At 39.4% G+C, this 24,396-nt stretch overlaps 1 protein-coding gene across 3 annotated transcripts in view; it reads left to right on the plus strand.

Annotated features, from left to right (window-relative positions):
* Positions 1–23,843, plus strand: part of SLC2A13 (solute carrier family 2 member 13) — a 191,765-nt gene extending 167,922 nt beyond the window's left edge. For 2 of the 3 annotated variants that reach the window (XM_020796984.3, XM_078394382.1), the window contains 3 exons: positions 9,469–9,590; positions 12,763–12,915; positions 15,969–23,843. In XM_020796984.3, coding sequence (XP_020652643.3) covers positions 9,469–9,590; positions 12,763–12,915; positions 15,969–16,195 — 502 coding nt within the window. In that variant the 3' untranslated portion in view covers positions 16,196–23,843. The remainder of the gene's footprint in view (positions 1–9,468; positions 9,591–12,762; positions 12,916–15,968) is intronic. The other variant, XM_073000644.2, reaches the window with a different exon arrangement.
* The last annotated feature ends 553 nt before the right edge of the window (positions 23,844–24,396 follow it).

Here is a 24,396-nt window from a genome sequence, read left to right on the forward strand (position 1 = left end):
CCCAGTTCTACATCTCCTTTTCACCAACTGCAGGTGATGCTGGCCTGTCCCTACAGCGCTGCCTGGGGGCCGTACTGAAATGGATGCAGGAAAATGGGCTGAGGCTGAATCCGGACAAGACGGAGGTTCTGAGGGTGGATGGCCCCGTGGTTGGCGGCTTGGGTGATTCTTTCACGTTCGGGGGGGGGGTGATCCTGGCCGTGAACAATGGGGTCCGCAGCCTGGGCGTACATCTAGATCCGACACTCACCATGGAAACGGAGGTGGCGTCGGTAGTCCGCACCGCCTTTTTCCACCTCTGGCAGATCGCCCAGCTGCGACCCTATCTCGACACGGGGACACTCACTACCTTGGTGCATGCGCTCGTAATCTCAAGATTAGACCACTGTAACGCACTTTACGTGGGGCTGCCTTTGAGGCTGATGCGAAAACTTCAGGTGGTGCAGAATGCAGCGGCCAAACTCCTTACTGGAGTGAGAAAATACCAACATATTTCTCCAACTCTGGCCGTATTGCATTGGCTGCCCATTTAATAATAATAATAATAATAATAATAATAATAATTATTATTATTATTATTATTATTATTATTATTATTATTATTATTATTATTATTATTATTATTATTATTATTATTATTATTAATTGTTTCCGCATTGACTTCAAAGTCTTAATGCTTACTTACAAGGCCCTAAACGGTTTAGGACCTCGATATTTGGCAGAACGCCTGCTCCCACCAAGGTCTACCCCAGGCTTGTCCAACCCGCGGCCCGAGGGCCGCATGCGGCCCAGGTCAGCTCATAATGCGGCCCAATGCAATTTTTTATTTTTAAAGAAATTCCAAAGTTTTAAGTTACACTGCCGGCGCTTGTAGCTGGAATGTGGCCAGGGCATGTTACAACAGTACAGGGGGAGAGAGGGAAGGAAGGAAGGAGCAGGAGGGGAGGAGAGTGGGGGGCTGTGTGGCTCCATTGTGCCATCCCCGTCAACAGGTAGACCCCCTCCCGGCCCCATAAAGCCTCCGGAGTTGAAGCTGGCAGTCTCTGCTGTCTGAGATCACAGCTGCTGGTAAGCGCGCTTGGAGCGGGACTGTGGAGGAAAGCTAGGGCTGCCCCCCATGCAGCCCATACCAAATATATGTGCGGCCCAAACCAAATGTATGTGCGGCCCAAACCAAATTTTCATCTTCTAATGTGGCTCAGGGAAGGTGAAAGGTTGGACACCCCTGGTCTACCCGGATCACCTGCGCGAGTCAGGAGGTGAGGCTGAGGAGCCTGACACCGAGAGAGGCCCGGAAGTAAAAGACACGAAACTGGGCCTTCTCGGCGGTGGCTCCTCACCTCTGGAACAACCTCCCTTCAGAGATTTGTGCGGCCCCTACGCTGGGAATCTTTAAAACCCAATTAAAAACATGGTTGAACATCCAGGCCTTCCCTCCAGTCAATACCTGATTTCTTTTCTATTCCTTCTTATTTTATTCTCATTCTATTTTATTGTAACTGTATCAAATGATTATGTAATGTTCTTGTGTTTTATTGTTTTATCCTATACTGGAAGCCACCTAAAGTGGTCGAGTAGACCAGATAGGCAAGGTATTAAATAAATAAATAAATAAATAAATAAATAAATAAATAAATAAATAAATAAATAAATAAATAAATAAATAAATAAATAAATAAATAAATAAATAAATAAATAAATAAATAAAGTGGCCCAGGGAAGGTGAAAGGTTGGACACCCCTGATGTAGAGCTTTTATGGTGTTGCTGCTTCATTCATGTGGGAGGAAACCTATTTCTGTCATCTGGAAGCTTCACATTCACCTTACAACTCTAAAATTGTTGAAGTATTTCAAGGCAAAAATCAGTGTCAAGTATGATTAATGTAATCATTGTTCTTCTGACAAACATGTCTTCTGTGCTTTTCTATTCTTGTGCTGTTGATTACAGCTGTTATAATTGTATTTAATGATGGCTAATGACTGAAATAACTGAGAACAAGAATTCTAAATCAAGGGTATGTAGAGTACATTTTCATCTGTTAAGAAGACCATTGACAGTGGTGAAAGAATATAAAAGACCTTCCAGATACTGTTGATTCCAAGAAAAGAATGTTTTTCTAGATTCATCAACAGTGGGGTGAGAATAAGCTTTGTGAAGCAGGAACAAAAGAACATTGCTCTGGAGAAAGAATAATAAAGAAATGTGAAAAGAAAATCTCATTCAGAGCCCCACTGTGGATCTTGAAGAGGGATGTATGATGGAACAGGCAGATTCTTTTACATACTCACCCCACTTAGTGTGCTTGAATATGCCATGACATATTGCTTTCTGAGTCTGCTGGCAATTCGTGAACACATTCCACATTGCTGTCAGGATGATTGGGGATAAGACTTCTGAAAGCTATGAAGCATGGCTCCTAACGTGTTACTTCTAGACAAATGTCCTGGTATGGTTACAGTAGCTGTTGTGTTCCTGGGGTGAAACTGATGAAAATGACACTGCTGTGCCCTCGCATGCAGTTCAGCTGCCTAGCCACTTGCCTAGTGTCAGAATAAATTGCACAGAAGCTGGAGAGAAGCAAAAACGCTAACTTCATTCCCTGCTGGTTGCCTGTTCATGGAGCTGTGCTTTTGTCTGTGTAATGCTGAGGACGAAGTATGTGATGGCCAGAATGACGTCAAAACATAATCTATGTAGAATTTAGATTTTCATAACAAAAATCTATGAAACACACTATTAAACTCGATGAATACAAAATGACACAAAGGAAGGGCAAACGTTTCTGTTGCAGCTCACAACTTGCACATGTAGTAGATAGCACTCCCTTGGCTTCAGCTGTGTCACGTTCCCGGGGGTTACAACAGCCGAAGTTCGATAAACCAGTCCAGGGTCAAGAATATCAAGAATGCAAAGCCAATGTCCATAAATCAACTCACAGAATGAAGTCCAGTGTCAAAGTCCAGAGTCTGATACACAGCGTAGTCCAGGGCCAGCGTCCGAAGTCCAATACCAGCATAGTCCCAAGAGCAGAGTCCAGAGTTCAGGGTCAGGAACACGGTTCAAGAAGCGTGGATGCAAGCCAAGGTTTTGACTCTTTGCTTCCACAGAATTTCTGGCTTCACTGGGAGCTGTTTTATAGTAAAACAGCTCCTTGAGCTGCTGAGAAGCTTTCTATCCTGTTAATATTCAGGACTAGATGAACGTAGGTTTCTGTGGACAGCCTTTGAGCGCTCCTCTGATCTTCTTGTCCTAAGTCTTTCCCGAAGCCTGGCCCGAAGCTTGTCTGCTGTGGAAGGAGAATCTGGAGGCGGTTCAGGTGTTTCCGATCTCTCAGCATTCTCTTCAGCCTCAGTTAACCCTTCTGGTTCCAGGTCTTTGGATGCACTCATGACAAGCTGCTATGCATGTGAACAAGCTGACAGACTCCTTGCTGAAGGGTTCACTGGCAGCATAATATGTCAGGTGAGAATTTGCACAACAAAGTTGCCAGAGCATCCATTCACAAAAGTGCATACTGCCACACTCCCTGAGTCCTTTTTAAGAACAATGTGTGTGTGTGTGTGTGTGTGTGTGTGTGTGTGTGTGAGAGAGAGAGAGAGAGAGAGAGAGAGAGAATAGTTAAGCACAGAAGTATTTCCATAGCGAGTCAGGCTAAGATGTTATTTTTTAAAAAAGTAATGTTAAAATAGTGATGGGGGTCTCATGAAAACGTATTAATAACAATATTCTCCTTTTTATTCTATTCCATATTGCTGCTTTTTCTAAACCTACAAGCACAGCATGAAGAAATAACCTATTGTTCTTTCACAGCAGTTGGTATCCAGAGGCATGCTTTCCTTGATTCCAGAGATAGAAGCGTTTGGAATGTTACTTGTTAAAAGCAATTAATTTCTGTTATTCATTTCAGTGTTTGGAAAATAACTTGCTGCTTCTTGCATTGCTGAAAAAAAAGCAAATTGCACTACTCATTACTTTCTGTTAAATCTATGTTGTTTTAAATTTATTCATCACTTTCAAAGTACTAAAAGATAACATACAGTGGGGTCTCTACTTAAGAACGTCCCTACTTAAGAACAATCCAACTTAAGAACAGCTCCATTTGCTAAATTTTGCTTCTACTTGAGAACAGAAATCCAAGATAAGAACAGGAAAAAAAAAACTTTCCTGCTCTTTTTTTAACCTTAGGTCATCCTAGGTTAAAAAAATGTTTCCCCCTAGTGGTAGAGTACGTATTAACCAGCTTTGCATTAGTTCCTATGGCAACTAATGCTTCAATGTACGAACGCACCTCTACATAACAAAAAACAGCCAGAACGGATTAATTGGTTTTCAGTCCATTCCTATGGGAAATTTTGCTTCAACTTAAGAACGTTTCAACTTAAGAACACCATTCCAAAACGGATTAAGTTCTTAAGTAGAGGTTCCACTGTAAATGGTTTTCAATGCATTCCTGTGGGAAATGCAGATTCAACATAAGAACTTTTCAACTTGAGAACCACCTTCCAATACGGATTAAGTTCTTAAGTAGAGACCCCACTGTATAGCCATGCTGATCAAGTTATGTGGCTGTTTAAATGTACAAAAAAAACTAGCCGCTGCACAAATCACTCCTCACACTCTGATACTATTTTGGAAGCATTGTAACAACCCTAGACACACATCCTGGGAACAAAAAAGAAACTGAAACTGTCAGTAACAAGTCTGCCTCTGAGCAGAAGAAGGGTGTATTGCCTTTAGTGATTCCCCAGTTCAGAATCTTGTGGCCAGAGCTGCTTTTTTCATTGGAGGCAAAGGGAAAATGCAAAAATACTGCTGGAATTCTGTTTTTCTCTCTTGACTCCAGCAAGTTAAAAAAGCCAAATGAGTCCTGATGATGGACAAGATGATCACAAGAAAAGCAAGGCATGACTAGTGGAGAGCAGAATTCTCTTGCCCCATTCTTCTGCTGTTCAAACCCAGACTGAATTATACTTCTGTCTTTAAAAAGGAAGCAATGTGAAAAATCCATGGAATAATTTAAACATAGGTTATGTCCACTACTTTTTTAAAATTAACAATGACACCAATCATTTTATGAGTCTAGAGGAAGGAAAGGGCAGAGAAGAGCTATTGTATAGTTGGTTTTTGCTTCTAGCGTCATTTTGTATAATTGGAGATTTGGCCTTCATGGGTGGTCTCCATCTCTCCTGTCTTCTACATGGTAGATACAGTATAGTCCTTCTGCAGAAGGACTAAATGTGGCCTAAAGAGATAGATGCACCTGACCTTGACTGCAGTCACATATTTAGATCACTTTTTTCCCTCACACATTAATCTGTACTTGAGTTTATTTATGCTTTCTAAGATTTCTAAGGGACAGAATTACTAGCGTCTGCATGAAGAATCTTTAATCATATGCAGATTTGAGGAATTTCTATTTTCAGTGGTGGATGTTTGCACTTCTGCTTGACTGTTTCCATTATCACTGCAGTTTTTCATTTTTAGAAGCATTTAGTGGGTAATTCATATTCTTTTTCAGCAAAAAAATGAATCAAACTATATTGCTTTTGAAAAACTGCATCTCTCTTCCAGTCTTTTATTATAGCCACTTGTTACTGATGCATCCCTTAATTGTTTGAAATTCCTGCCACAGACATGCCAAACTACTATTCTCTTCCTGTCTCTCCAGAAGTGAAAAAGAGTGATGGACAAAAAGTGCTCATGAGGAAAATGGAATTTTACTACAGTAAATGTTCACTTGTTAACACTGTTGCTCTACTTGTCAGTCCAATTCTAATAGCCATGCTCAGAATGACTGCAATCTGGGATTTGGTACATTTCCGCAGACATCATGGAACAGAGGGAGTGGCTGGTTGACTGTGACCATTGGGAAAACGAACTGTCCACAGTTTTGCCATTCTGCTCCTTGTCAGAATGCAAGTGGAAGCTGGTTGAGAATAAGACTAATGTAGCAATTTAGAAACCATAAAATCCATCTGACTTCAGCTGAGTTTAATTGGAAACAGTATCTTTGATCCCACCCTGCTGTGGCTTATAGAGGTTGAGGAGAAGGCCTTGGATCACCTGAAATAACTGGACAAAGAGCCAAATGGAACATTGGAGATCTGTGATCAAATGCTTTTCAGTTTTTAAACAAATTAAAACATTGATTTAGGAAAGGACTTAACCCTTTCTCCTTTGTATTCCTAATACAGTGTATTTACCCTTTCATTGCTTATTTCTCCCTGTTAAGGCAAAGAGAATGTATATAAATCCATCAGCTTGAATCTCTATTATTTGATCTTTCTTTCTACTAAGATAATGCACATTGGATTTTCTCCAGTTCAGTTTCATCTTTTTTGTCCTCATTGAACGCATTACTAGCATCAAATAATTGTTTCGAACCAGAACAACTTCCTTACATTTAAATGGAAAAGGGAGTGAGATTTGACCGTCATCAGCTTACAGGTGCCATCACATTTTCCAGGTGCTTTTATGTGTAAATTAAATAGCATGGGAACACCATAGAACCCTGAGAAACAAAACAGCCCAATAGCCATGACACCAAACAGGAATCTCCCAGAACCACCTTATGATTTTGCTCCTCTAGAAAAAAAGAGACCAGAAATGCCATTTAAAACTGCATCCAAATGGGAACCAGGAAGATACAAAAAATGTATGGTAACCTGGAAATCCAGCAGTTCCCTAGCTGAGATCCTTCACCAAGGTGGCCAAGGCAATTGCTACCCCATAAGCAAGTCAGAAGCCAAACAGAAATGGGTCTAAATAACCTGTTTTATCCACAAACCTCCAGAATTCCTCTTTCTGATAATCCTGCATGTTGGGAGAATGATAGTTATAGTCTTTTTGTTTGTTTGTTTGTTTGTTTGCTAACAGAATGAAAACTACATTTAGAACTATTTTGATAGGAGAAAATGGTCTGGAGGGGAGAATTAATCTGACCTCCCCCAGTCCCCATCTCCCAGTTGCATTCCATTTTACTTTCTAGATGAAATGAGACCAGTTAGATTTTTGCAATGGTCCAATTTCTCCCCTAGCTTGGAAGAGTGCGGCTTCCCAGACATGGATTTTTTTTTAAAATTTGGTGGAGTGGCATAGCAACAATGGGAATGTTGCTAATGAGGAACAGAATGCCTGGCAGTGCTGTAAACAGCAGGTTGCTTCATACTGCCTCATATGTGTGGAAGACAAACTGTTTAACATCTTTTTTTACTGCGTTCACAAGAAAACATTGGACTTCACTTTAGTGGGCAGCTGCAGGCTGCCTGAAAGGCATCTACTAAACCAATTATAGTATTGTTTGCTGCAAGACATGTCAATATAGATAATCAGCTGATATTCATCACTGTGCACCTGCAGAAATAATATTTTAAAATCTGAAAGCAACACTGAAATCAGCTTATACTATGTGAAGCTATTATCCTATTGTCTGTAATTCAGACTAATATAAATGCAAGAATCTGGATGTACAAGGTGGATCAGAGAAGAAATCAGACTAGTTTCTTATGAAAGAGTCATTAGCATATGCATAGTTGTATTCTTCAATACAAACACAAAAGATGTCTACATCAACTTTAATTTACAGCTGATAATGAGGAAATATGGTATATACAAGTTGTTTAGCGTATAAAAGCTTAACAAAAAAGGCTTCATGGTTAAAAAGCCCTCAGCCAGCCATCCTGCTTTGTACAAAATGAGTCAAAATGAGAGAGAAGGGCTTGTGGTAGCAGATGAGGACAACCTTTGTGCAACATGTAATGTAAGTCTGGAACAGCATGAATTTTTAAAATGTATTATAATTACTGAAAATATTTCTATCCTAGCTTTTCTTAAAGCTACGGTGGCTATCTGCGAGAAGAATAGGAAATATATCAAGCAATCACATTAAAGGCAAGAAAACAAATGGTAGATTTTAAAAAGCAAAGAGATAAGAGAAGTGCAAGATGAAGAACAATAATAGACTGTATGAAAGAGAGCAATTTTCTCCTGGACATATGATTGCATTGCAGGCAGTTTCTCTACTTTTTGTTTTGTTCTGTTTTAAATTTGTGATAATAGTGAGGATGTCCAAAGCATAAAAACCATTTCCCAGTCCTAGTTCTCTCATTCATTTTGTCCAGGTAGTAATGTAGTTGTCTCCAGAAGTAGTTACCTAGTAAATTAAGAACCCATCACTTGCATGCCTGAACTGGAGCCAGGACAAATCAGCTGCCATTTGTTCTTGTTGGTAGTTCATGAGCAAAAGAAAAGGGGTCTGTCTATTTTCATTGTAAGCCTGAGACCAGGACTCAGTTGCTTCTTGTTTTAGTAAAATGACTTGTTTTTTAGGTGCTATTATTTCCTTCAAACCCTAAGTGCTCTGTGAAATACTTGGTCATAGGTTTTGTGTGTGTGCTTTTTGCAATGATCTGACAAAACTTTATTCCAGGGTCCAGAATGAACTGGGTATGCTTTAGCCCACAAGAAAGGAACAAGGTACAATATATTTCATTAAAAGGATCTAAGAAAAAATAGATATATTATATCCACCTTATCTACTGACATAGGAAAATAAGTCAGTTTCTAAAATACAGGAACACTGGTTTACATTGGCTTACATTGGCCAGGCTCTTGTTGCTTAGCATAGTGAATCACACTAGAGTGAGCAAACCTATTGAATCAATAGGGATTTGGTGATTCAGAGCCTCTATAAGTTCAATTCATTCTAATTGGCTGACTGTAACTATGAATTATTGTGCTAAAGTACTGTATTTTTCCATGTATAAGACAGTACTTTTATCTAAAGTATTTAGATTAAAAATTGAGGGATGTCTTATACACGGAAGTAAGGAGGGGGAGGGATCAAAGCGCTTTGATCCCTGTTTTCCCCCTCCACTTTCCTACAAGGAAAGTGCTTTTCCCTCCATTTTCTTTGCAAAAAGTGGAGGGGGGATGCAGGAATCATAGCACTTTGATCCCTGCCTTCCCCCTCCACTTTCTTGCAAAGAAAGAAATTCTGGGTTAGAAAAGTGGGGAGTGTCTTATACATGAGGGTGTCTTATTCACGGAAAAATACAGTAAGTCACAGAGTAAACTTATTTGAATCAAAGGAGTTTATGGAGATTTTGACTCACCAAACCCCCATTGATTTGGTGGCCTTATTCGAGTGTAATTAGTATGCTAAGCAGCAGGATTTTGGCTATTAACTAGTAAGCAGAATATGTTTGACTAAGTGTAATGGTACAGTAAATTGCTTGGGAGCTTATGGTACTGTGTTCCTTCTTCAGCAGTTTTCTATGCATGTAAAATTGATTCATCATTCACTTTTAAGCAGAAATTAGTCTATTTCCTTGAGGGCAGCAATTAAGCCTGTTGGTCTGACTCTTTATCCTTCTCAGTATTTGTACTTCTCAGTATTTGTACTCTTTGCTTATATGTATTGATTGTTTCTTTAAATGTTTATTTCTATTTTGGTGGCTGTCTTGCAGGTGCTCAAATGACACTGTACTCAAAACCCAAGACATATTTTGGGCATACAACTATTGTCCTACACCATACTCTTGGACAGCACTCCTGGGACTTATTTTATATCTGGTTTTCTTTGCACCAGGTAAAAAGTTATGGCATGCTTACTTTTTGTCTAAAACTAATTAGGCTTATAGAGCTGACAAATTCTAGAAAGAAACCTCAGTAACGTCTAGAGTCTGTACATGTCCCTTTTTTCCTTTGAAAAGAATGGCAGTATCGTATTAATTTGAATGCTGTTTCCTGGACTACCTGTCGAAGAGCAGACAGAGTAGTCAGGAGGTTCTTACTTTTACATATACGGTTTAGTGCCATTCACTCACTCATCCCTTTCTTTCAAATAGAAAAGAAAAGGGGTATATGAGAAACTGAGATTCCTTATGTGTTGAGAATTCTGATGGTTCAGCAGATACATCAACACTTACAATAGTTTTTAATTTTCCTCTGCTATTTAAGTTCTGACTTCTCTGGATAATTGCTTTTTAACAATGTTGTTAGAACTTTTCTGCTCTTTCCCTTGCCTAGTTCCTTATATTATTTTTTTACTGTCATTCATAGGAAGGGATTAATGCCACCTTTCTGCATAGTATTATTATTTTCATCTTATTCAATTTATTAAAGTAGCTTCACCCCCCCCAAAAACCCCCCACAGTACAAATCTATAGTTTTCTGTTCTGCCCTCCTTGTTCCAATACACTACTATTGTTGTTGTTGCTACAAGTATCAGCTCTGTGTGCCAAGAGTCACTACGCGAAGAAGAGTTAGACTCTTCAGTAATTCTGTGTATCCAACAACTTTGTCTCCAAAAACAAATTACATACCGATATAGAGCAGGGGTCTGCAAACTATGGCCTGCAGTCCACATGTGGCCCACTTTGCCTTTTTATCTGGCCTGGTCCTAATTCTAGGACTTTTCCCACCCCCACCTTCCCTAACAGTGCCTGGCCACAGGATTGGTCTCCCACTTGTCCCCTGCCCTACCGCACATGCGCTAACTCTCTCTCAGCCTATCAGCTGCGGGGAAACAACAAAGCTCCCACCCTTCTCCAGGCTTCTCTCTTGTGGCCGTCATACTTGCTGGGAGCACTTCCAGGGGACACGCTCCCTCCTACCTTTCCTCCGCAGCGGCTGCTTGCCTCCCTCTTGCCCCTCAGCCCAGGGGTGCCCAGGGGTGGTTCTGGAGCCTCCGGAGCCCAGTAGGGGGGGGCAGAGGAAGGAGTTCGGAGATCCAGCCCTGCCGGTAGCAGCACCAGGAGGCTGGCAGTGTGTGCTCTGGGCAGGATTTTCATCGATGACATAAGGGCAGGTGGGTTTGTGACAGCCATATACTGGAGGTTGCTGCAAGAAGCAGGGCAACCCTCCCCCAGTTGTTTCTCCTGGGGCATTCCTGTTTCCCCTGCCCTTGGAAAGCACAGCTCGGTGTTCCCCAAGGCTCCCTTGGCAGCAGTGGACCAGTCTGCTGTCTTCAGGTGAGATGCAGGAACCTCTCCTGTTGCTGATGCTGAAATAAACTTTCCACTGCCAGTCCAATCCACTTCTGCTCATATATGGATAAGGCCTTCATCTTTTTTCCTTGCCTCAGGTGGCCTAATGTCTTGGGCTAACTCTGTGCAAGGAACTGAGTTCCTGTGCAAGCTGCTGGGGTCTTCTTCCTCATAAATGAGGGGACTCAGGAAACATGGACATCAATAGTCCCTTTCTTCTTGGACCTGGTTCTACACAAGATGGGCCAGTAAATTCTGGGACTCAAATCGACCAAGCCCGTTGTTTGTATCTTTTCCTGTCAAATATTTAAATCAGGATGTGGCTTTCCAAGAATGACAGAAAAACACTTTGCACATGCTTGTAGGCATTCTGTTTTCTCCTTCCTCATGTGACAAAACTTGATGGACGAGCCCCATTTATATGAAAGGTTCAGATTAAAGAAGTGCCATGTAAGGAGACCAAGAGGTTCTGTGAAGGAGGAATATGTACAAGTGAGCTGTCCATAGTGATAAGAGTCCATAGAAGGAGAAGAGTAAGGAGGAGCAAGGGGCCAAAGATGTGAGAGTTGTGAAAGTTGAATCAAAAGAAAAGGCAGGAAAGATAGAGGTTTGTTCAGTGGAAGAGGATAATAAGGGGAAGAGGGAGGAGCAAGCGGTGACAGTGCGGGAGGAGGATATAAGCGAGGAAGGGGTACGCTGGTTCAGTGCAGTCTTGGCGGATTATGAGAGAAAGAGGGCAGAGGCGTGGAAGAGGGAAACCGAGTATGTAAGAACCCAAAGACTTTTGAGAGACTTCCCAAACTTGAAGGTGGGAGGACTGTTGCCGGAACCCAATCTGAGGGAAGAGAAGCTGACCCATTTCTTAACAAAAGAATGGACTGTGATTGTGGCGCCACACAAACCTGAACTGCAGAGAGAAGCCGAGATAGCCCACAATCGTTTCTATGACAGACTGGATGAGCGAGGTTGGATTAGGCACGCATGTTGTGGGACAATATGTGCCCTGAGAAGTACTCCTCCCTGAAGACCAGACTACAGGGAACGGTGTGGGAGAACCCCCCGCTGAGTCCGTGGGAGTATGGGAAGAGTTTTAGTTCTGTCAGTTGTGGCCTGTTGCCTGAGTTAAGAATCTTTGATCCCATGAATAATCTGCTGGAGGGGACGAGTGACAATAAAAATGACAGTTTGAAAGTTATTAAGATGTCACCTCTATTATTTCCCGCCGAAGGTGAGGGGTTGCCCAGAGAAATCAAAGAACCCAATCACAGGTTCACAATCTCATTAATACTGTAGTATACAAGTACAAGTTTTTTTGAACCAAATAAAATTTATTTATTCATTATAAAACTTCCTCCCTCTTGGTCCTCAAAAATGTGTAAAATATATGATGTGACCCTGATACTGAAAAGTTTGGAGACCCCTGGTATAGAGAATAATGGTTAAAATTCCTACCACATGCACATCTGTGCATAGCCAGTAAGTGCACATTTGCGCCTTGATTAGATATATAATGTGATTTTAAGGTATCCTTCTGTTTTTCTCAGTCCAGAGGAGACTAGTGAGTCCCAAATAATTTTTCCCACTCTGCTCTTAAGATTTTGATCCATTGATAGGACTGTTAAGCTTTATATGTTGGATTATTACTGAATAATAATATTGTCCATTGTATCTCCCTGTTCCAAGAAAGTTTATCTCTTTTTTCTACTTAATTTTTAAAGCTTCCTTAATGTTTCTCAATATGTTATTGAAATAAATTGTTTGTGTTTTCTAAAGGAATGGGACCAATGCCTTGGACAGTAAATTCTGAAATATATCCACTTTGGGCAAGAAGTACAGGAAATGCATGTTCTTCTGGTGTAAACTGGATTTTCAATGTTCTTGTGTCATTAACATTTCTCCATACAGCTGAATATCTGACATATTATGGTAAGAAATATTTTAATGTCTTAAATATTACCAAGACCAGCAGCTTTTCATATAACTGGAATGTAACTTTTCCTCTACAAAGATCTTTTTGGATAGTTTCATGTCTTGTCTTAAAATGCTATGCAATTAAAAATTAACCCAAAATGAATGGATCAAATTCTACTGGAAAGAGTTTAATTTTCAGTTTACAGTGTTCTGCTCCTAAATGGGAATTCTAGAACTAGTTGTTATGAGTAGCATTTGCTTAATTGAGAAGAAAGTAGACCTCAAAAAGTTTTATATCATTTAAATTGAAAATTGTTTGGCTGTAAGAGCATTGCATATTGTTGTCAGATAAGCATTTTGCGATAAGCATCATGCCATCACATCATTTGAACAAAAGGCAGAGCAAGACTTGGCAATCTTCAGTGTCTCTGAGGAAGCATAGTAGCATCCTGAAACATAAGAAAGGGCCATAGAGGGCTTTCTGACAGTGATATTCTTCAAAATAATCACAAAGTTATATAGAAGGTACTGGAGAAGCAGGGTAGGGTTCTTTATTACCTCTTCCCTTTGCTTCCTTATTACTGTCACAGTGAGGGCCAAGCTATGCCCTTTAGGCTTTAACTTGCATTATGCAATAAGGTTTGTTTGTTTGTTTGTTTGTTTGTTTAATTGTTGGTCATTGTTCTTAAAAATTACCTGGAAGACTGAGAGGTCTCCTTGTGGTATGCCAGATGAAGAGAAGGCATATTTAATACTGTACATCTGTCTCTTCCTGTTTGTAACTTTTACATCACCACCACCTCCCAAAGCTATGGTGGCCTTATTAGCTTGCTGTCCAGTCTGCTACTGCTGTTGTTAAGTACCAGTTTAGCAAATAATAATAGCTCCTTCATTTGAAATAAGGAGACTTTCTTGACTTTTGTAAAAAATCTGGTTTGGTGAATGGGGGAGTCAGTTTGTGTTAAATATGCCCTGCTGGCTACTTGACTCTACACCCAAATCTATGAGAGGGATAGCCAGGATAATTGTTTTGGTTATTAAGAATCCCATTTCTCTTTCCATCCATTTGATTGCTAATTAGACATGGGCTATTTATATTTGTATCCCTGGGGATAGGAATACGAATAACAGTATCGCAGGTGCCACACAGGGCCCACTCCCTTCCCTAAGAAACACAGGGCCCACTCCCTCCAGTCATACCACACACCACTGGGGTCCTTTTGTAAGGGAAGGGGCCTAGCTGGTACTTTCCCTCTTCTCTGCATAGCCAACCACTCCAGCATTCTTGCAGGCTCTGCTGTGCCCAATCATCTCTTGGAATACTGTACTGGGAACAATGAAGCAAACTCAAGAATGTCAGTGGAGTAAAAGTTGCTCTGAATCTGGTGGAGCACAAGTACACAGTTCATGTTTGAATCTACAGTGGTGCCCCGCATAGCGATGATAATCCGTGCAGCAAAAATAGTCGCTATATGGATTCGTCGCTATGCGAAAAGAAAAAGCCCATAGGAATGCATTAAAACCCGTTTAATGCATTCCTATGGGCAAAAAACTCACCTTTAAGCGAAAATCCTCCATACGGCCGCCATTTTCGCTGCCCGGTAAGTGAGGAATTGGTGCGAAAACACAGCGGGCGGCCATTTTTTAAGCCAGCGGCCATTTTGGAACCGCTGATCAGCTGTTCTAAAAACATCGCTATGCGAAAATCGGTAAGTGAAACAGCTTACCGATCATCGCAAAGCGATACTTTCCTATCTAAATCATCGCAATGCGATCGTTTTTGCGATCGCACAAACTTAATCGCTATGCGGATTCGTTGTTAAACGGGGCGCCCATTAAGCGAGGCACCACTGTACTCTGTGATGATAATGGAAACAAAATAAGCATTTTTCTTCCCCACCATGATATGCTCTAACTATCATCTAGGTTATGTGGCATGTTGTGCACGGTTGGGGGGGTCAACTCGTAGATTTTGTAGGATCATTAGCACACTGTGACACTTCTGCTAGACATCTTGTTAGACAAATTCAGGGCAAAATTATTCAAGTGTCACAACTAGGATATCACAGTTGGTACAATCCAGTTTGTGGAAGTTTCCAGAGCGCCATCTGCTTGGAAATTCCTGGATAACTTTTAGTTTTTAAGGCCCAGAGATATGGACAAGGTGTTTGTTCCAAATGTGACTAACCCATTTTTGTCTGGGATTCATATTTGGTCTGCCTAGCAGAAGAAGCCACTTGCAGGTATCACCTACTCTTGCATTTCTGTTATTTTACAGGTTACCTAACTTTTTTTCCTATTTTTTAAATAATCAAAATTACTTTGAAGATTCATTTCAATCAGTGTTTAATTCTGGTGCCCTCTTAGTGATCTATGCTGGGAAGAAGACAGAAGCCATGTACTGTAGTGTTGTTGATTCCTCCACATTTCTCAGTGCTTGTGAGTTCTTTCAACCTTGTTATGCCTCTGGAGAGCTTGTCTAAAGTTAACAATGGACAGTTCAGCTTTTCGGGGCTTCCAAACATACTTGGATGACTCTCTCCAGAAGGTGATGCCGGGAAATGTTCCACTTTGGTGTCCTGTGTGGCTCTGTCTTAGCAACAATGCTATTTAACGTTAATGAAAACATTTTTCTTCTAGTCTCATTGACAATTAAGCCTGTTCCCTAGAATGCACAATGACTGGGTGACTCCAGTCTACTCTGTAAACATGATACTAACATTAATTCACGTTCCTTTGCAATCTTGAGTCTCTAAAATGAGATTATTTTACTAGTCTCTGGGCAAATCCTAATTAAATGCTGGAGATTCTTCAGTGTGTATTAAAATATAATATAATAATCTTAAAATTGCAAAGCTAGAAGGGCCCCTATGGTTCATCAAGACCAGCCCCTGTCAGGGAACTACAGTGGGGAATTGAACTTCCAACCTTTGGCTCTGCAGCCAGTTACCTAAACCCCTGAACTATCCAACAGTTCTGTCACTTATTTCACTATGACTTTGTATTTTGTTCTAGAAGAACTATGGAGAAACTCTTGTTAATGTTCTCTGTGTGGATTTTTTTTCCAGGAGCATTCTTCCTGTATGCAGGATTTGCTTTTGTGGGACTCATTTTCCTCTACGGCTGCCTTCCTGAGACGAAAGGGAAAAAACTAGAGGAAATTGAATGCTTGTTTGACAATTCACTCTGTACATGTGGCATTACAGATTCTGATGATGGGAGGTACATTGAATATATCCGGGTGAAGGGAAGTAATTATCATCTTTCTGACAATGATGCTTCTGATGTGGAATGATTTTCAGCTGCTGATCTGTTAACTCATTTAAAAGCCTTGTGGGGAGGATGAAGGAGCTGGTTTTGGTGACCTCATTGCCCTGCTTCTGCTCTGGTTCTCCTTTTCACTGTCTCTACAGAAACACTTTTCTGTCCTAAACCATGTCATTTGAAAAGAATAAAATTAAATATAACTTTGTTCTTTTGATTAGGCCAAAGTGGTGGCTTGGTAAGAGATGAAATGACTGAGAGGATAGAAGTGTTCCATCTATGTGCAATGCAGTGTCTCGAAGGTCCTCAAAACTGTGATACCAAACTTAGTTAATCAAATGCCATGTGTAGTTGTCCATTTCATAAAATGTGAAAAAGCACAGCTAGTCAGAAACCAGAGGAATCATAAAAGTACGGTTGCCTGGCAACCAAGATCTGGTACAAAGGCTCTCAGCCTCTTACAAAATAAGCAAGAGATAAGAGTGGAATCTGCTGCCCATAGAAACCATGATTTATTTGCAGAATATTACTTTGTATTACTTCGAAGACAGGAGGGCCTGGCATGCTCTGATCCATGGGTCACGAAGAGTCAGACACGACTTAACGACTAAAGCAACAAGAACTTTGTTTAATTGCAGATTAATCTTGCACATATGAAGAAAGCAGGCTTTTACAGATTTGCCTGTGGTTTGCTGTCTTTGGGCATCCCTTTTAAAAATAACATTTTCCACCTCCTTTCTTCCTATGCTATGAAATTTGTATAATGTGATGATTCTGTACATGTAGTTTGACTCTGAATTTCCCAGGCCAACACTTAGTATGAAGTGTTCTGTGATAGTTAAGTCTAAGCTGCAAACTGGGATGTCCTTGATTCAGATCCCCCCCAAGCCCCCTATATTAGGGACATAATAGTGTGACTCTTAATTTGCACGCTGTAAAGATTACACTAAGCCATGGCAATGGCTGTTTCCACACTAACCCCTTTTTCTCACCTTGTCATCTTTTGTTCATCAACTTCTGTGGGAAATCCAGGTGATGTAGCTTTCAGGTTAATGTTCAGTGTTGTCATCCCATAATTGTTCAGTCTTGATTTGTAGGCCCCTCCCTGCAACCCTTGAATGCAAGTGCAATACTCCCAAGGCTTCATGGAGTTCCCTTTTCTTTAGGATTTCCAGTTTTCAGGTCTCTCCTGTTTTATTGCTTCTTATAGATATTTCCTAGGTGATTAATAGCTGTTTGTTCAATGTCATTTTCTGTTCCTATGTGACTGGTCAGGGAGAAGGTGTTCATTACTGGTTTTCTTGTAGTATTTTCTTTCTTTTCCAATGTATGTACAGTAGTAAAATAGTGCTGTTTCACTAGTTTAAAGAATGAAAATATCAGGGAATTTCTTCTTCAAGCTATTTCTCACCATTCCCCATAAATATAATTAGATCATTATAATATTCATCAGTAATTAAAAAAAATTAATGAGAAACAAAAGCAGAACCTAAATAAGAGGTTTTTCATTACTTTAGGGAAGTTGATGCTGTTGTTGAATGAGATGAGTCTGCTTTACAGAATGATCTTGGCCATGGGGAAGGCCATTGCTTGATAAGATAGTGCAATGCTCCCCCTTTATTGAAGAAAAGTAAAATTCAAGTGCTTTCGTTTTGGAACAATCAACAGGCATGAAGCACTTCAAACACTAAAGGCATTATTATTGTTATTGCTGGTAATACAATCATGTATATAAGTGTGACTGTGACAAATGTGATTTTCCATAAATCCAAATTAAAAGTATACACCTACAGTAGGTTAGGTATTTATAGGTGTTTTTTCTTCGGTTTTGGCAGTAATCTTTTAATTTTTTTTAAATCATGCCAGCAACCTTTTTAAGGGGCTGAATTTGTAACTTTTCCCACTCCCAGTTTTGCTTCACTTGAAACACCTTTCACTAAAGAGCATCTGAGATCAAAAAGAGTATGAAAACAATATTATAGACTCTCCTGTACAGTTGATGGTCACCTCTGAATGATGAAGAACTCTGTCAGGTGGACAAAGAAAACTGTGTATGCCCTTTTGATAAATAACACTTTATTTATAATTTTACTTCCTTCAACAAAGGTAGTTTTAAAAGGCACGTTTCTTACTAGAATCATCTTCATTAACTCCATGGAGTTAATAGAGATATTGGAAAGTTTAATGCAAACTTAGGGTGGAAAATTTGGCTGTCCTTCTCTTGGCTCACAAGACAAGAGATTTACATACTCATTCAAATACGGGAATAATTTTGTATTATTTAGTAAATACCATTATATTCAGTAGATAGCAGTCCTGGTAATTAGTAATTTGTTAATTTGTTCTATGTTACTTATGATAGATAGTCTTTAAACACTACAGAATTTAACAATAAGCTAAAATTGCTGAGAATCCTGTCAGGTATGCATGCTCATTGATCACCCCCACTTTGCTTCTAATGCCAGAAAAGCAACTGCACTAACAAGAGAAATAAAAGCTTGCCGTTCATCTAAACCCGGACCTTGCTTTGTTGCTCCCCTAACAAACCAGGAGTGAGTAACCAACTTCAGTAATTCTGGCTCACATTTTGGATTGTTGGCAAAATCACTAATGAGCGTTTGTACTTTAGATTCTTTGTGAATTTCTGTTTGGTCTAGCCTCTCCCATAGCTCTATGCTACTTGTGCATATATTTTATTTTCCACATTGTATTATTTTGACAAGCCTTTTCATACCTAAAATTGGAAACAAGGTATATTCAAGAGCTGACCACAAGTTCTTAGCCTCAATAGAAGGCAGTTCCGCATGGGATTAGCCCAAGAACTGTGCAGTTATTTCTTTTTGGTTGTGGCATGTGTGAAAATCAAGGCTCTGATGTCAACCTAACTGTCTTCTTCCATAAAATATTTACACTTTCCCAATAGGTGCCATTCTACTTTCAGTTTTATGATTTCACCAAATTAACAGTGTTGCATTACATGGCTTCTGAAGTATTTCCTTTTAAAACAAAAAGCAATAGAAGCAAGAAAAGTAAACCTAGCTGCTTTTATGATAAAAACTGGTTTCTGCCTTGCCCTGAGCATTACTTTGGTCTAAATACATCACAGATTCATTTCCCAACAAGCATGTTGTAATTTTTTCTGACCAGTCAGATGATAACTATGTGCCAAAATGCTGCCTCCAAGAGGGGTAAGCCCTTAAATATGCCTTCACTGGTTCTTCTGCCTAGAGCCTTAATCTAGGAAAAAGCCTCTGGCATGTATGTTAAACACATGAGAGGAGTTCAGATTGATCTCAGCACAGTTGCATGGTTTGGACTTAAACCCAAGGTGAACATGGAGGCTTAATTGGTGATGCTCTACTCTTCTGCTGCTGCTCTAGTTTTCTCTTATGGGGCAACACTAATTACTTCTGGCTTGCTCGATCTAATCAAGGAATTATTGCTCTGATAGACCGATACTTTGGGCTTTCAAACAATGTTCCAATTTATCTCAACCTTCTTTTTTTTCAGACTATGCTGAGGCCTTTATCAGTGGAAATATATTAGCCACCGTTCTAGTTTTTTTGACATTCAGCCATGCACCATGCTCAGCTGTTTTTCTGATGCTGTTTTTTCTGTTTTATTATCTTTATCTTGTGAGTTTTTTTTAAAGTAAGGCCTGACAGTTAGAAGCTAATAACAGTATTTCAGCTCACTTACAAGAGCACAAACTCCACTGCAACCTTTTTCCATACCATTATTTTACCTCTGGACATGCTGGTTCAAGTCTTCCTTCTGATGTTGCTTATGTGTTAATCCTGCCTTAGTCACAGTACCAAGAATTATTTATACTAAAGCTGAAAAAAATGAATACTTGAAATAGGTCCTCCAAAACTGGGATTTTTATTTTTAGACGCTGTTATAATATAGGAATACAGGTGAAATATATGAGAAATACTTCTATTTTGCAACAGATTTTTCTTCTTATTTTGCATATTTAAATTAAGAAGGCTATATTAGAGATCTAGACTTAAGAGATCACGACACTCCTACCCGCGAGCGCAGGGGTGCCACCGCCCTCCTGGGAGCCTGCACACACACCCCAACCAGTCCATGGTACCAAAACAGTTGGGGACCACTGCTCTACTGTGTTGAAGATTCTGTTACATTCTTACTGCTCTCTGGTGTTTGTTTCTCCTAATCAATTTGCACATAGACTTCAGTGGGGCAAGTTCTCTTTGGACTTTACTGTAAATTCAATACTATGTGTTACAGTACTAGAACTCCCTTCCCTATAGTCTTTGGCTCTACCCAAGAGCAGTGGCCAGAGTTTTCTAGAGCAAGAATTGAGATAAATCAGAGACAGCTCCCCTCCTCTTGCCAAGCAGTCCCCTGCTGCATGATGGCCCTGATAGAAACATAAAAACATGCAGCCTTGGTTGTGTCCTTCAATTCCACAAAATGTGTTATTGTACTGTATTATTATAGCAAAAGCAGTGTTAAAACTAGCATCAAGATAGCAAGTACCTTATGTGGAATTTCATGTGAAATAAAATCAAATTAAGAATTCGAAGTCATTCTGTCTAAGTGTGCAACCAGACTATTTTGGGTTGATGCCTACCATTGATATACCCAAGGACTTGAACTGTTAGTCCCAACTAAACTGGAAGGAGTGGCATTTGTTAGCTCATGAGTTAGCTCATAGTCCCATGAGTTTAGTAGGTCCACTATAGTTGGGACTGACAAGTGTGCTAGCCCAAGGAGTTGAGATTGTGAGCTTACAAAGGTAATAAACACTATGAAGAATTTGAAATGAATTCATTAAACAAACCAAATAACAGACATTATCTCTTCAAATATAGAAGGCTGGCTAAGAAATGAATGGGCTTAACTGCTTGATGTATTAAAAGGAAGATGGGTCGCTGTGATTTCAAAGGATGAAGCTTTTTTGTTGATTCTACACCTGGGCAGGAGGGCCAAGCACTGTTCATGAGTGGGTAGGATTGTGCAACCAAATGACTTCAATCGCCTTAAAGAGCCATTATAGCTCAAACTAGAGCTGGCACTAAATTTCAAAATTGAAAGAATTCAGAAGTGCACTCCCCCCAATTTAAAAGAAAGGTACAGAAATTACCAAACTTACCACATTTTTGTAATCCCCTTCTTTTGACTCCCATTTTCTCTGCTATCAGGTAACCCCTCCTTTTTAGAAATTTAGCTTCTGCAGTGGGGGCAGTGGCCAAGGGTCCAGGTTTAATTGCCCAATATTCCTGTGTACCATATGGCAGATTTTGTGCATGCTTTAGAGCTCCCAGTTTCTTCTGAGATCTGTCATTTTAACCTTCTCCTGACTCACTAATATGAAACTAGATGAATTAGAACTAAATTTCCCAGATGTCCCGGTGGCAGTAGACACTATCCAGATGTGTTCATAGGCTTCATTTTGTCACCCATATTAATGAAAATGTAAATGAAAAGCTCTGCTGCCTCTTATTTCCTGATTCCCTCCTTCAGCTCAAGGTGTACTGGAGTTGTCTGAGAAAAGTTTAGCTTCAGTCTGCATCTAGATCAAGACAGTGATGGTGGTGGAATGTCCACCATGTCCAAGTTTGGTTTGACTAGAATGTGTATTCTTTTTTTTTAAAGGAATTAGAACTTATACATTATGAAAGTATTTTAATATGAAGGTAGAAGATCTGAAAAGCACTTTAACCAGTGGTGGGCAGTGGGCAGACCATATTTACCCCCTCCTTTTTGTGGCCCTGTGGGGGTTCTCTGCGGCCTCTTCTACCAATGCTGGCACCAAAATTGGACAGTGCTTTCTTTTAAACGTTCATGCTCTCTGCTTATCTTGTTTGCAAGTAGATCTGTCCTCCTGGAAGTACAGGTCTACAGGGAAACAAGGAAAGTAGGCAGGCTTTCTTAAGAAGCGAAATGGCACAATTAAAGGGAAATTGCCACTTCTTGTGTGATCAAATTCCATTGGCAAAAATCATCAGCAGTAGTGAGTTTTGAATAAGAAGTGACCCACATACATTGCCCAGCCCTGACTATAACCATCAAATCTGCTTGTACATTTTTATTTTGTCTCTTGTCTAGATGAGTATGAGGTCAGAAGCAGTGAGACTAAAATATACGCTTTACAGTTTTTTTTTTTAAAGAACGTTTTTGCGGGTAACTTTTACAGCCCAAATGTAGCTACTGATGACAAGTTGTTTCTGAGTTGTTCTTCAGATTTAAACAAGTCACTTTTTGAGGGCAAATGTGATTTTCTATCAGTCTTCATAGCCTTGTGTACAGTTAACTATAATCTACAGAATGGTTTGAGTTATAGCACTATTTAAAGGTGGGATGGGGGAAATTATTGTTGATGGAAGTAGTTCTGGTATTGCAGAATGAATTCTTTAAAGGTAATTATGTAGATTTTAAAAATCAGAATATATTGGGCAGTTAATCTATTTTGTGTATTTTCACATAGAGAAGGATTTTTTAAATGTGCCAATAATCATCACTGTGGTGTTTTTGTAATCAAGTGCTAATGTTGTTCAGAAGTACTGTATATGAAAATATTTTAGCCACCAGATTTGTTAGTAAATATCAAATCATATTTCCTAAACTGACTTTCATCTCTTGACATTAAAACAGTAAAATCAATGTAAGGAACTAGTTTCTATAAATCTTTTTGTATGTAATAAATAAAAACTATGACCAAAATCCTGTTGGTTATGCCTGAAAGTGTAACACAAATGGAGTAAATTTTGAAGATGAGTTGCCTCATGTTGTGAAATTACCAGAGACATTATCTGTTGTGTACTGTGCTGCACAACTCAGGGTACAACAGCTAATGTTTGAGTGCTTTTAAAATCTAGAGCAGGTTACCTTTGAAAGTTACACTACTATATTTGGTTATGCCTGTGTAAATTTCCAAAAGGATTTTGGCATGTATGACATTCATGAATTGGGCATGTGTAATGAATCCTTATATATACATACATATATAAAATGTTGGAGTACATATTTTTGTTTAGATCTTTTACCAAATTTGATGTTTGACATTTCTATTCATTTATGTAACATACCAAAGGGGAAAGGGAAGGTTGCACAAAAGTCCCTGCTTTATGACTCTTATTGCTATAATCTGTCTTTACTATATAAACTTTGAGCCTCAGTCCTACAAAATGTCTACAGTACATTGTTTGGTACTGCGTTTTTAAACAAACAAGAACAACCAAACACAGTCCTTGCATTAAGAAAGACAAGTAGGGATCAGGATTATGTATTTTTTTCACCTCATTTTTTTAAAAAAAAATCCATACTGTATCAAATGTTTCCTACCTTCACTTCTGACAACCCAAAGGGGCTTCTGTCTTCACACAGACATCTCTCCATGTGAAACTGAGATGGAAATGTTAACCCAGGAAGACTATTGCTGCCTGCCACTTCAGAAAGGCACGTTTGTATCAGTCCTACCATGTCATCCTTTTTCCCCTTTGAACATTGTAACAATACATGTTTCTTAACCAATTGAGCCTTTAATGTATAAAAGTGGTGTATATTTTAATGAAAATGTAGTGACATATAAAGTTGAATGTTTTTATGTTCAAATTGCTCTACTGAAAATATAGTCTATGTAAAAATAAATATCTTTTAAAAATTGTCTGACAGTTGTAAATGAACAAAATAAAAAGCAATTGATTACAGTGTCTGTCTTGGAGATTTATTTGTAGAAAAGAACAAGTGATTCTAAAATACGCAGTCAATTTCAAGGAACCAGAAAGAAGAGAATCCTAATGACAAGTTAGAAAAATAAGATAATATATTTGCCTACAGATACCATACTTATCTTTTTAAAATCTCCCTAAATAATAAAGCATATAAGTGATAGTTCAGATATATTAGTCCATCTATTACATTAAACTTTGTCAAGGGGTTGGTAAATAAACCCAAACATTGCATATTTACTTCTTGAGGCCTGTGTGGAAAATAAAAATGGTCTACAAGTAGGGGCAACTTCTCACTTATCGTGACTGAATAAATTAGAGGATCTCCCTGCTCAGCTCTTGCAAACTGAAGGCCATGGCTTCCTTTCTGGAGTATCCACCTCATGTTTGGTCCTTTTCCTAACATTTTTATCTTACCCAGTGAAACCTGTTTTCTCAGGACAAGTCCAAAGTACAAGTATCTCAGTTTAGTCATTGTGGGCTTTATTTAGGCTTCAGGCTTGATTTAATTTGAAAGCTATTACTTGTCTTC

The sequence above is a fragment of the Pogona vitticeps genome, chromosome 5 (genome assembly GCF_051106095.1).
Source record: "Pogona vitticeps strain Pit_001003342236 chromosome 5, PviZW2.1, whole genome shotgun sequence".
NCBI classification, from domain to species: domain Eukaryota; kingdom Metazoa; phylum Chordata; class Lepidosauria; order Squamata; family Agamidae; genus Pogona; species Pogona vitticeps.